Here is a 17,108-nt window from a genome sequence, read left to right on the forward strand (position 1 = left end):
TGGAACCCTAAGATCCACCGCGTGAGGTGTGAGCTGACACACGCCAACTGCCGGGACGCAGCCAACGCGGGGCGGGCACTGCCCAAGGAGCAGCCGCCACTGGCCTCCCCCGCCCCCTCCCTGCCATCCTCCCTCCAACTCCTTCACACTGACCACCTACTGGTCCGTTTGCCCGGACGTCCACTGGCTCCTCCCGGCACAGCCAGCCCCAGCCCTCCACTGGCTAGTTCTCTGTTATTTTTCAGGATTCCTAGCACCTCTCTTAGAAGGCCCCCGAGCTCCACGCCTAGAAGTGATGCCTGTCTTAGGCAGTCCCAGCGCTGGCCTTAGAGGTTGCCTAGTGTGGCTGCCCGCAAGCCCATCACTTGTGGGGAAGAGCCCCCGAGTTACCCACCCCCGAGTGCCAGGAGCCAAGCAGGAGCCAAGCAGGAGCCAAGCAGAGGCTCAGCAAGGCCGAGGCCAAGCGGTCAAAACCCCTGCGCCTTGCCTGAGCTACCTGCTGTGCCTTCACTGCAGCTCCCTGAGGCAGGCACAAGAGGAAATGGGGTCACAGAGAGGTCAAGCACATGCTCAAGGTCACCCGAGCAGTGAGTGGCAGAACTGGGGTTAGAAGACAAGCAGCCTGGCTGGAATGTCCGGGTCCAGCTCCGCCATGTGCTGTTAGGCCAACAATCAGTTATCAGCACCTAAATGACTTCCAAAGCCAGGAGTCAAGAAAATACAGGGGGCTGGGCCTGTGCTGCACGCTGTCCTCCCAGCAGCTCAGTGGTGAGGCAGGAGTCCCGAGTTCAAAGCCAGCCTCAGCCACTTAGGAAGGCCCTAAGCAACGCAGTGAGACCCTGTCTCTAAATAACAAGGGCTGGGGATGTGGCTCAGGGGTTGAGTGCCCCTGGGTTCAATCCTCAGTATCAAAAAAATAAAAATGAAGTAAAAGAAAACAGAAAAGAAAGTGAGTTGGAAGCCCTGGGTGGTTGCTCAGTAAGTACGGGCCGTCTGACTGAAGGGGAGGAGACAAGAGGCGGGTGATCAGCCAGAGAGGCCCGAGGGATCCCAGAAAGCCCGCTGCCCCACGAGTGCCCCGGGGGCTGAACTGCCCTCCCCTTTCCCAGGGTTCCATTCCTTCCACTTAAGGTGAATCCTAGACCTCCCAGAGGGACAGGAGCTGAAGGCACCACCAATGGGCACCTGCGCTGGCTCTGGTCTGAGGGGCCTGTGTGTCTGTGCCTCTGGGGTCTCGGGGGAGCCAATCAGGGCCACCAAGGACAGGCCCAGGTCAGGGCCTTGGGGGAGAGGACCAGGTGTCATTTCTTATTCCTCTCAGGAAAGAGTGGTCATCTGGACATTTAAGACCCAAAGCTACATCTTCGGCGAGCTTTATGAGAATCGCGTCAACATATCAAGCAATGTTGGGTAGCCGGACGCCTCCATCACCATCGACCAGCTGACCATGGATGACAACGGCACCTACGAGTGCTCCGTCTCGCTGCTGTCAGACATGGTGGGCACCTCCAAGTCACGTGTCCGCCTGCTGGTCCTGGGTGAGTGCTGCGTCTCTCTCTTGGGTGGTGGGAAGAGGCTGGGGCCAGTAAAAGCACCTGGTGGCAAGGTACTTGGTGATAAGGCAGGGTATTTGGTGGCAAGGTAGTTGGTGGTAACTTACCCGTGGTAAGGTAAGCAAGTTGCCCAGTGATGAGGCAAGGTACTTGGTGATAATGCAGGGTATTTGGTACCGTGGTAGGTTCCCCAGGTGAGACGACAGGCAGCAGTGGCTTGCCACTCTGTCCCAGGGCAGGGCCCACTGCTCCCCCTTTGAAATGAGGACTGCCTGAGTTCTCCACAAATGGCAGACTGTTCCAGAGGTCAGAGAAGGAGGGTCTGGAGTGGCCTTCCCACCCGGAGCTCTTCTCCCCACACCAACTCCTCCCTTTCCATGACAAACTCATGAAAGAGAAGAAAAAGAGAAGCCCCCAATCCTGTTGTGCCTCAATATGGGACTCTCAGGGCCACGTGGTGACTGAGGTAGTGCACCTCTCCCTGTCCTAGTGCAGCTCCCAGAGGAAGATCCCACACCACCCTCCCACACCCGCCCGGCAGACACCACTGTCAGGCTCCGCTACCTTTGGGTTTTGTTTGTTTTCTGTGGTTCTGGGGATGGAACCCAGGGCCTCACACACGCTAGGCAAGCGCTCTGCCACTGAGCCCCAGCTTCAGCCCCTCCGCTACTTTTGAAGATGTTCTGAGACAAGTGACTTATTGGAACGTATGGTTTTGGAAGAGCCCAAAAGATCATCTACTTCAGTATCCTCGGTTTTCAGATGAGACAGAGAGGAAGAAAGCAACTTCTCAAAGCGAGTATTGGAAAAACCTCAGTGGGGGCTGGGGATGTGGCTCAAGCTGTAGCGTGCTCGCCTGGCATGCGTGTGGCCCGGGTTCGATCCTCAGCACCACATACCAACAAAGATGTTGTGTCCGCCGAGAACTAAAAAATAAATATTAAAAATTCTCTCTCTCTCTCTCTCTCTCTCTCTCTCTCTCTCTCCTCTCTCACTCTCTCTTAAAAAAAGAAAAGAAAAGAAAAACCTCAGTGGGCGCCATGTAGGCCCACTGTGAGGAACAGCCCTACCCCAGCAGGCAGCGACTCGTCAAACCTTTTTCTGTTTAAAAGGTCACTTTTCTGTTTCTTTCCCCTTCACAGCACCTGGCAGTGTTTTATTTCTAACTGCATAAGGGGATGCTTGACTGAAAGCATTTCAGGGATCCAGACTGCACAGCCACACAAGCTAGTGCTGCGTAGATAACCGCAAAGACCACTCCACCCTCCTCTGTGGGCCGCCCGGGCCAGGCCAGCAGGTCCTCCTGCTCCCTCAGGCTCCAAAGCAGGAGCAACTTGATTCTTCTTTATTCTTCATGCACATTTCTCCTGATCAACACAGATAGACCCACCCAGTCACGGCGTAAACTCTGCCACCTGGATGGACTATGATCATTCAACCGTTTCCTATGGTGCACATCAAGGCGGTTGCCATTTCCCCACAGGGACAATGCTGTCATATAACCCCAGTGCGCGCACACACGGAGACATAGGTATGCTGGGGTTAGTTTAAACAGCTCCAGGTCCTTTCACTCCGTGTCAGGAGCCAGCCTGAGGGTGAAGGACACAGTTCCATCTGAAACACATCACTCAGTGAAATCAATGTTTTGCTTTTAAAAAGAAAGAGATCACTTTGTCCGACCTGCTACGAACAATTCTTGGAAGATTTCTTCCGCAGGGCGGTTGGTTGGTGGAGACTGCCGGCTGCCCGGTGGCCTGCTGTGGGTCCCTGGATCTTGGAGCAGGTGCGCAGCGCCCGCGCGGCCTCTGGCGCCCCCTGGCGTCTGCAGCGGGGGTGAGGCGTCCCGCCTCCCAGGGATGCTCAAGATGGCCCGGGAGGCAGAACCGGCGTGCATGTTGCTCAGTGGAGGTCGCCCTGCCTCTGGTGGGAGCCCAATGAGGGCAGGGGCGGCCTGCAGAGGCCAGGGCGTTGTGGAAAGCTCACCTCCTGGGGCTGGCTGCTGCCTTCTTGCCATCATCTCAAACTGGGCTCCTGAGAAATTCAGGATGTGATTTCCAGGCTTTCTCCATCACGCTGGTCTTCAAATGCTCCAGAATCATCATCATCATCATCCCTTGGTTACTCCCCTTCCCCTTTGTCGCGGTTCACGGAGCTACCTGGCCTAGCAGGGCTCTAGGTGCATCCCCACACTTGGTGGGACTTGGTGGGACTCTGGCCAGCTGGGGCTCCTCCAGGTGTTGGTGCTCCTGCCGGCTCCCCTGTGGCCTGAGGGCCGTGCCTCCTGGTGAAGGCTGCCTGGGAACAAGAGGGAAAGGTCGGGCACCAGAGAGCCCTGTTCTGCACCCCCCTGGAGCTCAAGAGAGAAGCAGCAGGCCTGTCCTGGTTCCTTGGAAATGTCACTTCCTCTTGTCCCCCAGGAACCTCTCATCCCCAAAGTGGGCAAGAAGGCAGCTGTTTCATGGTCTTCGGGTGGCAGCCTCCCTGGGTTCATGCTGCTGCAATCCTGGGGAACTGGGCCGGGATATAGGAGGACTGGATGGGATCCCTCTGCCCCTTAGGTTTAGGGACTGTCCTCCTGGGAGCAGCAATGAGCAAGTGCGTCTGATGTGTTATCCCTCCTCCTCACGCCTGGCTGGCTCCCTGGCGGCTAGGGATGTGGGACACACCCAGCAACACACCTGTTTTCAGAGAGCACTGCAGCTGCTAGCCAGGGCAGGAAGGTGTGTCCTGGACAGCTGTTCCCCATAACTTCCGGGTGGGGCCCAGATTGGGATGACAATCAATGCTCAGTGACTGTGCACATGGATGGCAGAAGTGGTGGCACTGTTCAATGGCAAGCAAGCCATCCCAGGGGGCGTGTGGATGTGCTCTCCCCCACCCTCAGGCCGCTGCCGGAGGCCTCCAGCAAGCTCCAGCCTTCGCATACAGAGCCTTCTGTCGGCCTGGCCTGGAGTGCCCCGCCTCTCCTCTGGCCCACCCACCTCCACTGTTGGCCTCCTGTACCCCCACTCTCCTTCATGTCCCAGCCGTGTGTGAGTGGGCCTGGCTGTCTGCCTGGAGGCAGTGAGACTGCTTGTCCTTTGCCCCCGGGGTTTCCTGGTGCAGTGTCCAGCACTTTAAGGCAGGCCTGCTGACGCACCCTACACCGTGGCCTGTGAAGGCCGCTGGGGGAAAGGCTCCAGGCCCCAGGGAGGCTGTGGGTAGCTGAGGATGTGGGTTGTTGGTGGCCTCTGGGTTTGAAACCTCTTTGCTGGGGCTCCCCTTTCTTATCCCTGCCCCTGTGTCCCTTTGGTCTCAGTGGACACCTCTGGGGCTGCCCAGGGTCCCTCCTATCATCCAGCCAGGGCAGTTATGTGTTTTCTGAGCACAATGCGGGAAGGGGCCAAAGCAAAACCAGAGAACGTCACTGAGAGATCAGAGCTGAAGGGCTCTTGAGAGCCTTTGACCGAGGGGTGGCCAATACCAGGTCCAGGCCACTGCCTGTTTCCACAGGTCTAAAGCATTATTTAAAAAGCAATCACAGTAACGCAGTCCACAGATGTAAAAGCATCGCCTCTGGCCCTCTACGGAGAGGTGTGATGTCCCTAATTTTGCAGATGGGAAGGTGGGGGACCTGAGGGAGTGGGATTTCCCCAACGTGGCAAGGGGTGTGCAGTGGGTGCTGGGTCTGCAGTCAGGAGAACTGGGGGATATCCCAGCTTGCCAGCACCCATGAGAGGTGACCCCTCTGGGCCTCAGTTCCCCATCTTTATGATGGCCACATTGGACTGCCTTCAAAATCCCATGACTCTGAAGTAGAGAGCACAGGATCCGAGCTGGGGTGCCCCTGCCGGACACCATGCTGGCCACGTCCGTGCTGCCTCTCGGCGGGCAACAGCGGGAGCCCATACTTTGAAGTGAAGTGATCTCCCAGCGTCCCATCTCACCACCGAGCACAGATTCCTCGGCCTGGGAATGAACACGGTCTTGAGGAGGCAGGTGGCGGCCCACCCCATCCAACGTGCTCCTTCTCCTTCCCAGTGCCACCCTCCAAGTGCCACCCTCCTGCAGCATTGAGGGAGAGACAGTGATTGGGAACAACATCCAGCTGACCTGCCAGTCAGCAGAGGGCTCCCCGGCCCCGCAGTACAGCTGGAAGAGCTACAGCACCCAGAACCAGGAGCAGCCACTGGTCCCGCCAGGTGAGGGACAGTGGGGGAGGCAAGAGCGGCCGGGAGGCAGGGCTGACCAGTCAGATGCCCTGGAGGGCTGCTCCTCCACTGGGCGCTTGTGATTCTGGGGCCTTCCATTCAAGCACTGGTATCTCATAAGGCCTACCTGGCAGGTATTTGTGAGAAATGAAAATGATTCACGGGAAGTACTCAGCAGAAGCACTCAGCAGAAGCACTCAGCAGAAGCACTCAGCAGAAGCATGTGATAAGTGCTGTCTCAGTTTCCTCGTTCCCCATCCTATTCTTCTCCTGTGAAAGCACAAACTGATGGCCACTCTGCGCAGAGGCACTGGTGGGATTTTAATTATGACCTAAAGTGTACATTTGAGGCCCTGAGTCTAAGCTTGTGGCTCCACCCAAGAGGGGAATGTCCTAGTCCCACCTCCTATCTGTATCCCATCCCAGTCCACCCAAGCTCACCACCCCCTCCTCTGCAAACTCACCACCTGTTTATGGCCCTGCCCCCAGTTTCACCACGTGGGCCACAAGGAAGGAGGCGGGAGGTTTGCTACTGTTGCCAAGAGACCAGCTCTGTGCTGGGCAGCTGGTATTTGACCTTTAAGTCCAGAGAGAAGCTAGGAGGGAAAAAGAGTTCTACAAATATTATACTGCCTTTGCCTGGTGCCGGCCCGCTGCTCACCCAGTGCTGCACCCTCCTGAAGACAGGGATGACAGGGCCTGAAGGGTCCCTCAGGGAGGCAGGCCTCTGCCGTGGGCCTCAGCACCTTCTGGAAGCCTCACAGGGCACCGGGTCCCAGCCCTTCTGCCTCTCCTGGGAGAGACCTCTCTGTGACCAGGAGCCAAAGCTTAGTTCTCAGGTGATCCCTGGGGGGTCTAGGAGCAAGGCAGGAGGTTGGAGGGAGCAGCTTTGTCCTGCCTCAGTCAGAATGGGGACCTTGTGGGACAGGCAGGGCTGTGAATGGCCGCACCAGTGCCAGATGTTGAGGTCCAGAGGAGAGGCTGTCCCACCCCACCTGCCACGGGCCCGGAACCTGTCCCCATCTTCTTCCTCTGTGTGTCAGTCCGAAACCTCTTCTGAATTTTAAAACACTGCAGCCCACCATGTTGGCATGGCCCCTCCGACCTCCTGCATTCGCACAGAATGTCCAACATCAGAGATCGGTCCCTTCTGACTTGGTGCTCAGTGGAAACAAACTAGCAGAGAAAGGAACAGGGATCTGCAACCAGGAAGCCAGGATTTCTCCTCTTGTAGCTGCGAGTCTCTTGCAGCCTCTCTGCCCTTGCTATCCTTATCTGAGAAATGACAAAACCAGGAGGAGCCTAGTCACCTTCCTGGGAGGCTGTGGGCAGGGCTGGAGGAGCTCACCCAGGGGAGACCTCTGAGCACACTTTGTAGCCCATGCCGGTCAGCTGAGTTCCACATCCGGGAAGGAAGAGGATTGAGTATCAGGGAAGGAGGCTGGAATACTTTAGGGAAGGAGGTGGTAAAGGGCAGGGGTGGGTCAGGAGGATCCTGAGCCCCCAGGGTGAGCGGTGGCAGCCAGAGCTCATGGACAAGCCATAGAGGCAGGGGATGGGCAGAAAAGTCAGGCCTTGATAACCCCACACTGGTGTCTGGGGGGACCAGGGCTTCCGGGAGGGGAACTTCTCACAGCACCAACCAAGTGAAGGTGGGAGGCAATGGCTGTCCCCTTTGTGTACCCCTTAGCCACAAGGTGTCACCACTGCAGCAAAAACGGCAGTTTCCCTGGATGTCAGAACTGATCAGTCCCTTTACAAGGCAGCTTTGGAGCCCCAGCTCCTTCACAAAGGCAGACCCACAGAGTGGTTGTGCCCGGCTCACTGCAGAGCAGCTGTGCCCCACGCTGCCCCACCCGCCAGGTACCGTCTGCAGGGCGCTGTGTGCACCTGGCCTTAGACGGAGTGTCACCTTGTCAAGCTTCAGGTCTAAGCTTACCCAGGGTCTGGGAGCACTTCCCACAGTGTTTCTCCCCACAGCGTGTTCCCCTCTTAACAAGATCCAGTGCACTGAGTAAATGGGACCACTGGTGCCATAAACCCTTATCAGAGATTCCCAGGGCTCGCTAGCACCCGGGGACGTGGAGAGCTGTGCCTTAGGGAGCTCATTAACGCCTGCCCAGAGACACCTAAGCTCGCTTTGCTCATGGACCCCCTTGCCAGGACCAGAAGTGTTATTCTGGAACACGCAGTTGGGATTCCAGGGCAGAAAGAGCAGCCTCTGAGAGAATCCAGGGGTCAGTGCCCCAGTGTGCAGGGAGGAATTAGAAGAAAGTACTGCATTTGTGAAAAGATTGGAGGAAAGCAGCCCTAGGCCATGTGGTGAGGTATGGGGCCTGGTGGCGCCCACTCCTGCAAGGCTTCCTCCAACCCTTCAGAACACATGAAACCTCTCGCTCTTGGCTCCAACAGTGCCATTGGGATTTTGTTCTGTGTTTTCTCCTCTGTGGACAGAATAGGCCAAAGGACAAGGGCCCTCCTTAGCTGTGGTCAGCTTGTAGACTCCAGGTTAAACCAGCTGGAGGGACAGCTTTGGGTCCCTTGCACATCCTCATAATGGGCATGCGTGGCTTTCATAGTGTGAACTTTGAAGGACAGTTGTGGTGTTCTCCAGGGAGTTCGAGACCTGAACAGGACTTTTGTGTCTAGGACCTGGAGATGGGCGCCCTTGTTCCACCCACCGCACAAAACTGTTGGAGGGCTGAGCACGTGGAGGGTTCTGTGCACTGTGTGGCACATCCAGACAGGAAAGGCTGCTGAGGAGAGACCAGAGGCTGCCAGGCAGGGCTTCCCCCTGGGGAAGGGGCAGGAGATGAAGCCAGGTGGTGGACAGGCCAGGCCTATAACCTGTCACCAGGAGAGGAGCTGGACTTGTTGCTGAAGGTTAGGGGCAGCTCTGGAACAGCGAGGGCAGGACGAGGGCCCAGGAGGGCATGTGACCACCCGGTGGAAGCAGGTGTGGAGGCTGGCTCTGCAGTCAACAAGGAGGCTGGGTCTCCAGCTCCTCCTGAGGCTGTCGCTGCTCCCTCACTCAGGTGTCTTCACTCCACTTCCCAGCTGAGGCTCAGAGAGGCTGGCTCCCTGGAGCCATGGGGGTAAGAGAGCCTAGCCAGAGCCTGCCTCCTCCCCAGCCAACACCCCACACCCACACCCCACACCCACACCCCACACCCCACACCCGTACCCCCACACCCCCACACCCTCACCTCACACCTCTACACACCCCCACACTCCACACCCCCACACCCTCACCTCACCCCCACACCCCACCCCCACACCCCCACACCCCACCCCCACCCCCACACACCCATACCCACACCCCACTCCCCCCAGCGCAAGCGCACACCCTTGGGGCAGACACCTGTGCTCAGCCTGGCCTTCCGAGCTAGGTCTCGGGTGGTGAGCAGCCTTCCAGCCGTGAAGCACCCTCCGAGCCCTGCTCCTGTGCTTCCCTGGAGCCCTCAGGACACACCAGGCCACATTCACCAGCAGCACCTCATGTCCCGCCCACGAGCTGCGGGGCAGGTGTGGCCAGCTCTGACCATGGTGGGGAATCAGGCCCAAGGGAGCCACAGGGCCTGCCGAGGACGCAGGGCTAACAAGCCGCGTGCCACTGAGCCACCGTGGCTTGGGCTCCAGCCATGGAGGTGGAGATTCCCCTGCCCAGAGCAAGCGGCTGCTGCGGCTCCGTCCACGGGCCCTGCCTGCCCCGGCCTCACCCTCTGCTGTCCCCTCAGTCTCAGGCCAGACCGTCTTTCTGAAGAACATCTCCACAAACATGTCGGGCTACTACATCTGCACCTCCAGCAACGACGTGGGGATGGCATTCTGCAACATCACCGTGGCTGTCAGACCCCATGAGAGCTGTGGGGCAGGTGGCTGGCCGTGGTCCCAACTCAGCTGAGCCCTGGGAGATGAACTGGGACTCCCTTAGAGCCACTCACTGGCAGGGCAGCATGGGGACCTGGCAAGATTCCTCCTGTCCCAGGCCTGCCCTCACCTGGGGGCCAGTGTAGTTCACTGGATCTTTGGAAGTGGAGCCTGAGACTTCAGCACCTGGCATTCTGGAGGGTCCCAGTCCTCTGCCCCAAGAGTCACTCAGGGATCATGGGGCTGTACCCAGGGACAGCTGCCATGGCCCAGGCCCATCTTTTTAGGGTGGGACACTCTTCAGCTAGACACCAGGTCTAGCTCTAGCATGAGCTAGGAGCTGGCGGGACTAACACCCAAGGTCTCAGAGCTTGGGTGACCCAGGGTGTTGAGGTACAGAACCAGGGACCAATCTGTCCCTTCTCTAACCTGAGGAGTGTCCCTGGCCTGACTGGTCACGGTCCTGTAGACTATATCTTTTGAGGGGTGTGGCCAGAAGCCAACAGTGCCACAGGCCCAGAGGCTGGGAGGGACCTGCCCCATCCCCCTGCACTGCCTGCTGCCCCCTGGCACCAGCCACATCAGGGGCTGGGGAGTGAGCTACTCTGACCTGTTGCAGCCTCCATGAACATGGCCCTGTATGCGGGCATTGCTGGGGGCGTGGTGGCAGCCCTCATCAACATCATCGGCATCATCATTTACTGCTGCTGCTTCCGGGAAAAGGATGACAAGGAGGTGGACAAGGAGGACACGAGGCCGTGAGTGTTGGGCACAGCTGTGGGGGGCCTGGGCAGCCCACTCCTCACAGACATGTCCACCCCCTCTGAAGAACCTACTATGTTGGCACCCCTATTTTGTAGCAGCTCACCCAACAGTCCCAGGGCTGGCTTCTGTGGTCTGTGCTTGGCCGGGGCCAGGCCTGGGCGGGTCCCTGTTCTGCTCCCTAGTGCCTGCAGGTCAGGTCTGTGGCACCTTCCTGCCCACTCCCTGCCTGACCCTCCATGCAGGTCCCTTTGCAGTGGTGGTGGGGTGGCGGGTGTGAAGGCTGCTCTTCCCATAGTCTGCAGGAGCCCAGCTTCCCGGGTCCCAGGTGAGGGACCTTCCCCTCTGTCATCACGGCCTGCAGGAATCGGGCGGCTTACCAGGAGCCATCAGAGCAACTGAGAGAGCTTTCCAGAGGGAGGGAAGAGGAAGACGACTACAGGCACGAAGACCAGAGGAGCTCAGGGCGCGAATCCCCTGACCGAGCTGGACAGTGACGGGCCGCTGCAGCTGGGTGCAGGGAGGGTTGGGGCGCAGCCTCCTGCTTCCTGGCCTCCTTCTCCCAGGCCCGGCTCTGTCCTCCAGCCCAGGCAGTGGTGGGAGCACTTCTTCCCCACGCTTGCTTCTGGGGGCCTGGCTGGCCTGGCTGAAGGAATCCCACCTGTGACCAACCCGCCAACCCACTCCCCTGAAAAATGACCCCTGCCCACTGCCACACCTAGTTCAGGGTCTGCCCCCAGACCTGGACCAGGCCACAGCCTCCAGCGGCTGAAGCTGGCGGGAGCTCCCGCAGGCGTGCACAGCATGTGGGCAGCCCTGCTCAGAACTGCCCAAGGACGCCATGCCAGCCCTGCAAAGGAGCCCAGCACCCAGAGGAGCACCCCACAGAGGGTTGCACTGAGTGCATTTTTGCTGAAAGAGTGAAAGAATAAATGAGTACGCGGAGGATTCCCTTGTTCACCTCACTCCCGGGCACACGCCAGCTGGCCTTCAGCCTCCAGCTGCCCCAGCCTCAGCTGGCCTGGAGTAGGAACCCCTGGGGTGCCCGGCCCTCACAGCTCCTGCTTCCCTGGAGTCCCCGCAGCGTGACTGGGAGCCTGCTTTGGAAGGGCGGGCCTCCTTTGTGGGTCCTCTCTGATAGGACAGTGTGCCCCACTTGTCAGTTAACTGAATTGATCTAAAATGAACACCCACGAGCTCACGGATGGTACAGGGGCCCCCCCTCCCTGTGGCTCCTCCCTTGGTGGCTCCCAGAAGGAGTGGCGAGCTCACCTCTGCCTCCCAGCCCACATGGTGCACCTGGTGGAGGCTTTCGAACGCCTCAGCCTCGGCCCCCCAGCCCACTGCCCTGCCTGCTGCCTGGGGCCACCCCATGGATGTTCTCATCCAAGCGCAGTTTACTGTTAAGCAAATATCGATGTCTTGTCTGGATGACCCAAGTGAGGACGAGAACCAGGAAATCGGACCCATCATGTCAGCACGACAGCAGGTGATTTGTAGTCACCTACTGTATGCCTGTCCTCTTGGTCCCCAGGACACCCTTAGGTAGGAGCGAGGCTCTAGTGGAGGAAGTGACCCAGCAACACCATTACCTGAGGGAGGGACGAGGCCACAGGACGTGGTGGGGCAGATAGCAGCCCGAGGCAGTCTGGGTTCTTCAAAGAGGAGGTGACCTGCAGGCTGCACCTTTATGCCGTGGAGGTGAACTTATCTCAGTCTAGAAACTCAGTGGAATTTGGATGTTGTAGGTTCTCACTGTCAAAATCACCCACAATATGGTCTCCTTAGGCTGACTGGCACCCGTTCCCACTTCAAGGTTTTCATGGACAGTTCAGAGACTCAGGGTGCTGTAGAAGAGTCAAAAGCCACCCAACTGGCCCTTGTTTGGCACTCAAGTCAGTTTTCACACAATCCTCCCTTGCGGTTTCAAATATTAAGGCATATGACAATGTTGGCTGTGCACGTCACCCAAGGACGGCCCTAGGCTGCTTAGAGATGTCCCCCCAGGTCATATGTAGCTCACATCCATCCAGCAGATGATTCTTTTTGTCTACCTGACCCAGGTCCATCTCACCTGGGGCCACCGTGCCCTCAGTGGCTGATTGGTCATGGAATCAGAATAGGACAGGTTGGTTACCTTCAAGGAAACCTTGTCCTCTGCTAGTGTAACCAGACATCTTATCACGTGCAGAAGTTCTGGAATATTCTCTGGTCTTAGCCCCATCTCTGGATATTCTGACTTGTTTCGATTTGGGTGAGGCTAGGGATGGAGCCCAGGCCTTGTGAATGCCAGGCAAGCACACACCCTGGGTATTCCAGGTGGGGCCCTGGCACCTGCAGAAGTGGTTCTGTTGGGAAGTGTGGTCCTGTGGGAGGTGCCTCCTTGGCACCCTTGGCTGCTGAGTTTGTGTAGGGAGCTCTCCTGTTCTCAGGTGCGTTTCCAGAAAGACCTGGCCCTGGTTTCTGCTTAGTTCTTCTGCACCTCCTCAGTCAACCACACCAACCCTGCTCCTCTCTTCTTTCCCATTCCTACTCCAAAATTCCCCCAGCTCCAGGGAAGTCAGGAGGTCTGGAAATTGCTTTAATATTGCTGTAACAAGACCTCTCCTCCTAGCTGGCTAGATATTTGGAAGAAGCATTTGATAGATAAAATACAGTGACTGGAAACCACTATGGTAATCAGTCCTCATTTATCCTGTGCAGCATCAGAGGCTGGATTAAAAACAACAAGCCAAGTCCAGTTGTCAACTTTGTTGTCTTGTACAATGTCCATGATATATGTGCTTTGGTATGTGATAGCATGAAATCCCATGATATTTACACTGCATTGTCTCTCTCAGAGATCCATCCTTATTACTGTACCCCCCAAATTTTATAGTCTTCAAAAGTTCCTTCTAAATCTTTGACCAAGTCTTGGATTCTTCCTATTATTTTATGTACCTTCTCATGTACCTTCTTACCTGAGGTAACTTCTTTTTCCAAGTGAAATTAAGGATGAAGTGTGCTGCCAAGTATTCTGCTCGTTAGAAAAGTTTTTTCATTTTTTATTTTTCAAGGGTAATCCTGAAAGATACTGTACATTGGTGTTATTTCATTTCACTTTACTTCTAAATGAAGATAACTCGTATTTATTTCTAGTAATATTTTGATAGAGGTTGGCCAATTTCCTCTTCTATCTGATTCGCAAAAGGGACGTTTTCCCAAAGAAGGAAATGAATAGGTGTTGTATCACACCTTTGCTCTGAAATTGATTGGGGTTTTCTGAGAAAGAGTGTAACTTCAGTGATTATCTTCTTGGTTAGTTATTTGCTTAGTTTTTGGTCACACTCTACAAGTGTGACCTCAGGTGAAATGCCAAGGAAGATAGAGAGTAAAATAAGTAGAAGTTATCAATTGATTATATTTTTGTAACTGAAGTAAGGTTTGTGAAGTACTATATGACTTGCAAATCTCTCTGCCTTACATTTAAAATCAAAATATAAAATTCATCTTTATTTTTTATGTACCACCAATAAGCTTCTAAAAATAAAATTTACATCTATTATTTTTCTAATCCTGTTCATGATTTCTCTATTTTCTTGATTATATGAAGTTTTTATAACTTATACTAACTTGATAATTTGTGTCATTTCCTGGTTTACAAACACTTATTGATTTTTGTCTCTTTTTAGTTATACTTGGCCTCCAGTGACTAAGGGAAATCTGCTCCTTAGTCAGACTTCCGATCTGCTCCTCCCAGCCAGGCTTCTGCCTCTCAGCTTCCCAGACCCTCATGCAGTTGGTTGTAAATTCTTCCAGAAGCTGTTTTGCTGTCTACTTCTCAGGACTAAAAATAAATATCAAAATTTTAAAAAAGATACTTTAGGGCTGGGGATATGGCTCAAGTAGTAGCGTGCTTGCCTAGCATGCATGAAGCACTGGGTTCCATGCTCAGCACCATGTAAAAATAAAAAAAAAATAAAGATATTGTGTCCACCTAAAACTAAAAATGAATATTTTTTTAAAAAATAGATACTTTAAAAAGCAAAATGTAGAGGGAGAATGTAGCAACATTTTTTTTTTTTTTGGTAATTAGGCTTTTTAAAAATTTTTTAACATTTGTCTGTTTTAAATGTGGGACACCCACTAACACTTCATCAAAATAACAGTTTCTTTTCTGAGTTCAGGTGACCAAGGAATAGCCACACCCTTGGAACAAAACAAAACACACACATGCACACACACACACACACACACACACACACACAACCAGAATTATCTTTAACCTAACTTTTTATTTGATGTCTCAGATCCCCTTAACTTTGCACATTAGCTTCTTTGTTCAGTTGAATTGAAACTGCTTTTTGTAGTTGGAAAGAGTGTGACTATTGAACTTGAAACCTTTTATTCTGGGCATCTTGGTGGTTTCTGGTGAGGTTAAGTGGGTGAGAGGGTGAAGGGAAAGTGGGGGATTCTTTCCTATCATAACATGAAGTTTTCCCTACAGTCTGCTCTCAGGTGCCAGACCTCAAGTATTTTTTACAGTGGTATACTTTGATTATTTTTACTTCCCCTTTACCCATTAGTTTTAACAGCATTTTATCAAACTGCACTTATTAAGAACCACTTTTAAAATAAAGTTATAGTTCATCTAACCAGTCTGTACTTATTGCTTATGGTTTCACTCACCTGCTATGCCTGTTTTTGGTCTGAAAAACAGATATATTATTTTCCATATTTTATCCATTTTCCTACACATATATACTGAAAAGCAAATTAGGTCTGGAAATATTCGATTTTGATTGAATGCTATAATGAAGAAAATAAAATTTAAATATGCTAAATATATCTCCAGATTTTATCAAGTAGCTATGCTTAAAACAAAGAAAATATCCTAAAATTAAAAACCATGGTCAGCTTCAAAAAAGCAAGAATAAAACCCAAGTATTTATCCTTTATGATGGATTATAGATGATAAATACAGAATAACCTCAAGATTTAAAGGAAAAATAGTATTCAACCTGGTATTCTAAAATGAAGCAGATTTTCCATCAATTATAAATAAAAATAGATTTTCATAAATAATAAAAATCTAAAAAGCAATTTTCCATGCCTTATTTCAAAGAGAGTTACTCAATATAGAAGAAAAATTTAACAAAAAAAGGGAGCAGAGTTTGTGGACAGAAACAGTGGCTCTAACTGCGGAGCTCAAGAAAGTTATGCTGATTCTGCAGTAGACCTTGAAAATAGTTTAGTTAGTATACCTCAGTCCTACCTTTAAAATGATGGTTTAATAGAAATTTTAGCTAGTGAATAGTCAAGTGATTGAATGTAGCAAAAGTTAGAAGATTCTAGTGATCTATTTTCTCACCATACAAAAATTGAATATTAGAAAATACAGGAGGGGCTGGGGATGTGGCTCAAGCGGTAGCGCGCTCGCCTGGCATGCGTGCGGCCCGGGTTCGATCCTCAGCACCACATACCAACAAAGATGTTGTGTCCGCCGAGAACTAAAAAATAAATATTAAAAATTCTCTCTCTCTCTCTCTCTCTCTCTCTCTCTCTCTCTCTCTCTCTCTCCCCCTCTCTCACTCTCTCTTAAAAAAAAAGAAAATACAGGAAAAACAAAGTGATGAAAAAAGAAAATAAAAACACACTAAACACAAATAATGGAAAGCCAAGTTCTGTATATGAAATACAGTAAAATGTGCCCTTTTTGTAAAATTCAATGGGATAAAGAAAGTAGTATTGATTGTTCTTGATGGTAGGAACATCCCCCCATGAGCAGCATTTATGTCCTGATATTGGATGTCAGAAAGGCTAATAAATTAGAGAAAGAAATCATTCTTACTTCTGGTGTGTGTTTTGTGATTTTTCAGGATTTTGTGTCATGTTTGTGATATTTTTAGTTTTCTGAATCTATAGTTTGCTGTGATTCATTTTCTTATTCCACATAAATATTCTCTACTATACCTAGTTTTGCATTTGTTGTTGTATATTCTTTTACTTAAGGAAGGGCCTTTCAAAGTGTATAGCTTCAGATTACACAAAATCCTCATCTGCCCCCCCCTCTTGTTTTAAAGGTAATTGTGAGAATAAAAATTATATGGTAAAACAGAATAGTATGAAAAAATATGAAATACAAAAAGAAATGTATATTCAGTGAAAAAATCCAATGGGTGAAGACAAAGAAAACTAGACAGAACCATTGAAATTATTTTAATTTTTAAAATAGGTATAAGTAACCTGCTTAAAATGTAACACAGAGAGACAGAAATAGGAAAAAAAGGTTAAGACACACGGAGAATATAGTTATCATGTCTAATATCTACATTAAAAGTTATAGAATATGGAATAGAAACAATGGGAAGAGTTAATATTCAGAGATAATACTCAAGAATTTTCTAGCATTTAAAAGAGAAAACCTCAACTACAGAAACATAAAATTCTGAAAAGAAAAAACTAAGAGAAATTTACCCCCATAAATATTGTAATGAAACAATAGTATATTTTTTTAAATGTCAACTTAAAAACCATCAAAGATACAAAAATGAATTAATAAGAATCAAAAAAATTAAGATGACTAAAGTTTTCCCACCATCAACCACAGTTGGCAGAAGACAATGGAAAATATTATCTAGCTAAACCATCATCCAAGAGTGAATGGGAGATAGTGGCATTTTCCAAAAATGACTGAGAGAGTGTACCACATACAAGAGTGTACAATACACACATCCTTTTAGAAAAACCTACT

General features: G+C 52.1%; 1 protein-coding gene across 1 annotated transcript; it reads left to right on the plus strand.

Moving 5' to 3' along the window:
• Nucleotides 1–1,327: 1,327 nt before the first annotated feature.
• LOC308640121 (cell surface A33 antigen-like) lies at nucleotides 1,328–10,872 on the plus strand (the record flags this gene model as incomplete). The annotated part of the gene is made up of 5 exons (XM_081312146.1): nucleotides 1,328–1,538; nucleotides 5,588–5,734; nucleotides 9,481–9,609; nucleotides 10,233–10,371; nucleotides 10,740–10,872. Exons 1-5 carry the CDS (start codon nucleotides 1,448–1,450, stop codon nucleotides 10,870–10,872), a joined length of 639 nt encoding a protein of 212 aa, XP_081168272.1. The 5' UTR covers nucleotides 1,328–1,447.
• Nucleotides 10,873–17,108: the final 6,236 nt, after the last annotated feature.

This window comes from Spermophilus citellus (assembly GCF_964194105.1).
Source record: "Spermophilus citellus genome assembly, contig: SCAFFOLD_259, whole genome shotgun sequence".
Classification (NCBI taxonomy): Eukaryota; Metazoa; Chordata; class Mammalia; order Rodentia; family Sciuridae; genus Spermophilus; species Spermophilus citellus.